The 6,602-nt window shown below is 41.4% G+C and overlaps 1 protein-coding gene across 1 annotated transcript; it reads left to right on the forward strand.

Annotated features, from left to right (window-relative positions):
- Positions 1-5,103: 5,103 nt before the first annotated feature.
- LOC138812405 (vomeronasal type-1 receptor 1-like) lies at positions 5,104-6,018 on the forward strand. Its single transcript, XM_070000358.1, has one exon. It carries the CDS (start codon positions 5,104-5,106, stop codon positions 6,016-6,018), a length of 915 nt encoding a protein of 304 aa, XP_069856459.1.
- Positions 6,019-6,602: the final 584 nt, after the last annotated feature.

Raw genomic sequence — 6,602 nt, forward strand, 5'->3', positions numbered from 1 at the left:
ATGTACAGAGGGTTACAATTACATGGGAAAGATAATGAGTACATTTCTTATCAAGCATTGTAGCCTCCTCCTTCGTTTCTCCTTCCCACCCAATCCTCCCAGCGCCACCCCACCCAACCATCCCCCCCCCCAACCAAAGTTGTAAAGTTCGTTTTTGACATAACGACTGGTACGTCTCATTGTTGCAATGGGTCCACCTGTATCCCTATTTAAACAATTTGTTTTTTCCTTTCCCCTCCACAAATTATAACAACCTCAAATACAGTGAAAACAGGGGTTATACCATGGGGGAGGAACATACAAAGCAACAAAAAAATAATCTTATAAATGTGTTAGGAACAATCGCATGAAAGAAAAAAAGCACTTGAATATATATCTTAGGGTTCATTTCCCTAACATCAACTTATCTGATCTTTTCTGCTTCACTCAGACATATACTAGTTATTGCAAATAAGGGAAAACATGGGACCTCTGTTTCTTTGGAGAAATTTTCTTAACAGAGCCCCATAAACAACAAATCAAAGAAAAGTTGGACAAATGGGATTGCATGAAGTTGCAGAGCTTCTGCATGGCAAAGGACATAGCTACCAAGATTAGAAAGCTCACAGATTGGGAGAAGATCTTCACTAGTTATACAACAGAAAAGGGTCTCATATCTAAAATATACTTGTAACTCAAAAAATTAAATCCCCCAACAACAAATCTTCAAAGAAACAACTTCCCAATAAATAAGTGAGCTAAAGGCGTAAAGAAAAACTTCTCTGAAGAGGAAAGAAGGATGGCCAATAGACACATGAAGAAATGCTCAACATCCCTAGCCAGAAAAGAAATGCAAATCAAAACAACATTGAGATACTACCTCACCCCAGTTAGAAAGGCTATAATCAAGAACTCTAATAACAACAAATGCTGGAGGGGATGTGGACAGAAGGGAACGTTACTACATTGTCGGTGGGAATGTAAACTTGTTCAACCACTTTGGAAAGCAGTATGGAGGTTCCTCAAAAGACTCCACATCGATCTCCCCTATGACCCAGCAATCCCACTTTTGGGCATTTACCCAAATATTCACAAACAAGATCACACTAAAGCTACCAGCACGACTATGTTTATTGCAGCCTTATTTACCATAGCTAAGATTTGGAACCAACCCAGATGCCCCTCAGTAGATGAATGGATCAAGAAAATTTGGTATATATACACAATGGAATTCTATGCCTCCATCAGAAAGAATGACATTGCCCCATTAGCTAGGAAATGGAAAGACTTGGAAAAAATTATATTAAGTGAGGTAAGATAGGCCCAAAGAAACATAGGTCCCATGGTTTCCCTTCTTTGCAATAACTAATATATGTCTGAGACAAGCAGAATGTTAGGGAAATGAACCCCAAGGTAATTATTCCAATGTTTTTTTTTTCCTTCATGCGATTGTTTCTACCACATTTATAAGATTATTTCTTTGTTGCTTATGTCCCTCCCCCACTTATAATACCTGCTTTCACTGTATTTGATGTCGGTATAATTTGTGGAGGGGAAGGTGAAAACAAATCGTTTAAATAGCGACACAGGTGGACCCATTGCAACAATGAGACATATAAGTCATTATGTCGAAAACGAACTTTACAACTTTGGTGGGGGGTGGAGGAGGATTTGGTGGGGGATGGGGGGAAGGATGGGAAGGATGGGAAGGAGAAACAAAGGAGGAGGCTATAATGCTTGATAAGAAATGTACTCATTATTTTGCCTAGGTAATTTTAACCCCTCTGTACATTATTTTCACAATAAAAAATAAAAATAAAAAAGTCGCTAAAAATTCACCAAATGCATATTATGGATGTCACACTCTTACATCATAGATTTCCTGTTCCTCTACTCACTTGTAATGAGATCATCTTCAAAAGTTTCCCCATATTCTTCCCTTACCATGAGTCACATCTGTTGGAAATGGTTGTGGAAGTTCAGTGGTGCTCATCAGTAGCCACAATTCTCCACTGTTTGTCACAGGGAAGCTCTATTCCCCAAGCACACAGTGTCACCGAACTTCCAGGGGACATGATGAGCATGCACACAGAGGAGATGAGATCACACAGTCCTCAGACTTTTTCTTGGGGCATTGTTGTTGAGCACACATGCTGTGACCACTGCCTCTGCTCCTCTGCCCTGACAGCCAATTCCTACTGGGTAAGCACCTATTCTTCTCAGGCAAGTGACTGTAGTTTTTCTAACTCATTAAAAAAAAACGCAGAAGTAACTTCTCTGTAAAATGTGTGTGCTGTGTGGGGTTGGAATGAGGCACATGTCTTATATTTTAGGAGAAATGTTTGGTGAGAGTAACAGGCCTCTCTCCTCCTTGGGTTAGCAATCTTGGCGCAGTTTCACACCCGAATGCATCCTGGAGACCATACAGCTTTGTGTGCTTAGGGGTAGAGCATTCTCTATATTTTTTGGCCATGTGTAATATGTCAACATGACCTCATTATATTTAAAGCAATCACCTATTATTTGAAGATAAACATTGGAAGTGATTTTGTAAAGGAGTAAATTCTGACATGAACAATTATGATATGAATATAAGAAGCCTGTTGACTTTAATTTAAATGCCTTGACTTGTCATTCCTGTTCCAGCCAATTTCCTCAGTGTGTTCTCTCTCCCTATGCTGTCTCTCTCATTGTCCTTATAGTCATCTTACTTGAGGGGATCCTTTTATTTTCTCTTGGTTATAGGGCTTATATTCAGGGCCTCAGCTCTGCCCCTGAGGTTTTTCTCTCAAGACTAGCACTACCATTTTAGCTACAGAGCCACTTCCACTTTTGGTCGTGGTTTTTGGGAGATATGAGTCTCCTGGTCTTTCCTACCCAGCCAGCAGTCAAATCTTAATCCTCACATCTCAGTCTTTAGTCAAATCTCAATCCTCACATCTCAGTCTTCTGAGTGTCTAAGATTACTGGTTTGAGTCACCAGCACCTAGTTTAGCAGATTTTTTTCAAATGTCACCTTGTAACCAGAAACTGTACTTCGTGGGAAAATTGATCTATGTAAATGACCAGGAGGTGCTTAACTTATGCTTTTCTGCATCTCAGAGAGATTGAGAGCCCTAGTTTTCCATGGGTCACTGAAGAGGCCGGAGCACTCAAACTACATCACTGAGGGACATCCACTGTAAGAGCTTGAACTCAGGGCCTCAGTCTCTTGCTTAGTTGTTCACTCAAGACTGCTTTCTATCACTTGAGACACACTTCCACTTCTGGCTTTTGAGTGGTTCAATGTAGATCAATGTCTTATAGAATTGTCTGCTCAGGCTGCTATCAAACTGTAATCCTCAGCTCTTAGCCTCCTGAGTAGCAAGGATTACAGGAATAACCACCAGCACTTGCCTTCTTTGGATTTCTTTTTTGAAAATGCAAGAGCAAATTCAGATTACATTTCTTTGCTAATAAACTAGCAAGGTGTTTCTTTGACAAACTGTAGTTTGTGCAATACTTGTGTTTCCTTCTCTGTGTACGGTATGATTGTTGTTATTGAATCATAATGTAGATACATTCAGACATTGTCCTTTTCTTTCCATATTTTACATAATTGTTCCTTTACAAAATTTTAACTATTTTTATCAGAGATAATACCCTTTATTATAAGAAATGATGTTTCTTTTCTGGATGATGCCTCTAATCTTAGCTATAGAGGAGCCTGAGATGCGAGGATTGTGGTTCAAAGCCATCCCAGGCAGGAAAGTCCATGACATTCTCATTTCCAGTTCATCATCAGAAACCCAGAAGTAGAGCTGTGGCTCAAAGTGGGAAAGGACTTACCTTGAGCAAAAAAAAGCTCTGAGATAGCCCCAAACCCCACTAGTGACAAAAAAGTAAAAAAAAAAAAGAAATAATGTTCCTTGTATTCAAGATGTTCATTGATGTCTCATCATTCCATCAAGTATTTGTGGGTATCAATAATAATGCTATCAATTCAATTAATTCATGTAATTCTTTTTTGTGGGTTCTGGGGTTTAACTCAGGTACTGGGCCTGTGCATGAGATTCTTTTTGCTCCAGGTTAGTGCTCTACCATTTGACACATGGGTCCACTTCTGCTGCTTTCGTTAGTTTAATGTGTTCTTCAGAAACTCAGTGTGAGAAACAGAAAATCAAATTTTGAGGCCTGGGATTAGGAGTCTTCATCGGAGAGCTATCAATTGCAGGTGGACTCCTGTCCCAAAGATGTGCAGTCCCTCCAATACACCTAACACTGTCAGAAAACTGAGCCATGAGAGCAGGAGAGGAAAGAAAGAGCCTATCAAAAATACCAACAAATAAGATCAACTCTACTAGAGAGCTGAAGTGGAACACCATGGAGACAGGAGGAGTGCCAGGAGTCAGAAGGCATGGTTCAATGGAGCCTGAGCTGGTCCAGATCTAGAGGTGCAGGGGACAGGCTGACAGGGTGACAGGGAATCCCAGAATCTCAGAGTTCAAGGCACAGGACTGACAGGTCAAGTAACCAATTGTTCAAGTTCCTGGCTCTGCTTCTAAGGAATTCAGATACACCCATCAGCTATGTTTGGAACTTCACCTTCCTCCATCATGAAGATAAGATGATGAAAGTTAAACCTAATTCCCTATCATCCCACCATGTGGTGGGATTGGCACCGGTTAGACATAGTATATTTATTTCAAATGGGGATCAGAGTCTCACATACTTCTTGCCCTGTTGGATTTGAACCATGAAAATCAGATCTTAGCCTCCTGATTCACTATGATTACTTGGACCTGGATTGGCTAGTATGATTTTTATTTTTGTTTTTTGATGTCCATGGGGCTTGAACTAAGCTCTGGGCTGCTGTGTGAGCTTCTTCCTCCAAGTTAATGCTCAAACACTTTGAACCACAGCACCACTTCCGGTTTTGGAGTGGTTAATGGGAGATAAGGGTATCTTGAGGATTTTCTACCTCACCTGTCTTAGAACCACAATCCTCAGATCAGATCATAGCCTCCTGAGTAGCTAAGATAACAGATGTGAGTCACCTGTACCGGGCTAGCTAGTATGTTCAGAGTTATTTGTTAGTTTTCATGCTGTTTTTCATCTCACAATAAAATCCGTTATTTCCTAGATATGGAAGAGATGTCAGAAGCTCAGGTGGAGGTGGGGGTTGCCTTCCTCACTCAGACTGCAGCTGGGATCCTGGGGAACTCCTGTCTCCTTTGTTTTTACAGCTACACCCTCCTCACTGGACAGAAGGTAAGGCCCACAGACACCATCCTCAGCCATCTGGTCTTTGCCAACAATTTGGTTGTTTTCTCCTCTGGGATCCCTCAGACAATGGCAAGGTTTGGATGGAAGTACTTTCTGGATGATGCGGGATGTAAAGCTGTTTTGTATTTATTCAGAGTAGCTAGAGGGATTTCTCTTAATGCCACCTGCCTTCTGAGTGGCTTCCAGGTTTCAAAGCTTTGCAATAGAAACGCTTGGTGGAAGATGACTACTAGATTCCCCAAGTGCTTTGGATTCTGTGGTTCCCTTTTCTGGATCCTGCAGCTCCTGGTAAATGTGTATGTGCCTCTGAGAGTGATTGGCCCAAGACACAAACAAAATGTCACTCTGCATATGCATTATATATACTGCTCCCCAGGCCCGCCAGAACCCTTTGCAACGTTATTACATGTCGTTTTATTCATTGCCAATGATGTTATGTGCTTGGTTTTCATGATGTGGGCCAGTAGTTCCATGGTCCTTTTCCTGCAGAGACACAAGCAGAGGGTCTGGTATATTCACAGCCGCATTCCCTCCCGAAGACCTGACCACGAGGCCAGGGCCACACACACCATCCTGACCTTGGTGAGCATGTTCATCTCCTTCTACTGCCTCTCTGCCATTTTCACTCTTTGGCTTGGTCTAAGTAGGAAGCCAGGTCTATGGCTGATGGACACATGTCAGTTCCTGGGTGCAGGTTTCTCAGTATTGAGCCCCTATGTGCTCATCAGCAGAGACACCCGCCTCATTCAGGTGTTTTATGTCTGCATTAAATAAACATTTTCATAATTTGGTTAACTCGATACATTACAACAGATTTTAGAGTTGGATCATAGTTTTGTTTTTGCAGCACTAGGATTTACATGCTGTGGTTTGCAGTCGCTACAGCAGGGGCTCTACTACTAGAGACATGCTCTAGTTCTTTTTCACTCTGGTTATTGTTGAGAGATAGCCTTGCTTTCCTTTCAGTTCAGCCTGCACACTCATACTCCTGTTATGTGCTTCCTGAAGTATCTGGGATGACAGATGTGAACCAAGATTCTGAGATTATTTTGTTGAAAGAGATCCTCAGGCTTACCTAAAGCTACAAATATCCCAATCTCAGCCCCCTCTCCCACTCCCACGCCCTGCACCCATGGATGGGATGACTGATGTACACCATTACACCCAACTAGTATTTGGGATAGGGTCTTATGTTTATCTGGTATGATCTTGAACCCAAATCCTACTGATTAAATTTGCAGATGCAAGCCACTGTGCATATTGAATCACTTTTATTTAAGTTAATTTATTATTATTTTTCATTTTTTGTCATTTGTCAGTCATAGTGATAAGGCTTGAACTTAAGGCCTTGGCACTAT

Source organism: Dipodomys merriami, unplaced genomic scaffold (assembly GCF_024711535.1).
Source record: "Dipodomys merriami isolate MVZ:Mamm:240054 unplaced genomic scaffold, mDipMer1.0.p SCAF_57, whole genome shotgun sequence".
Classification (NCBI taxonomy): domain Eukaryota; kingdom Metazoa; phylum Chordata; class Mammalia; order Rodentia; family Heteromyidae; genus Dipodomys; species Dipodomys merriami.

What these genes read in the sequence shown, in the direction of transcription:
- LOC138812405 (XM_070000358.1), top strand. Translation starts at nt 5,104, where the DNA reads ATGGAAGAGATGTCAGAAGCTCAGGTGGAGGTGGGGGTTGCCTTCCTC.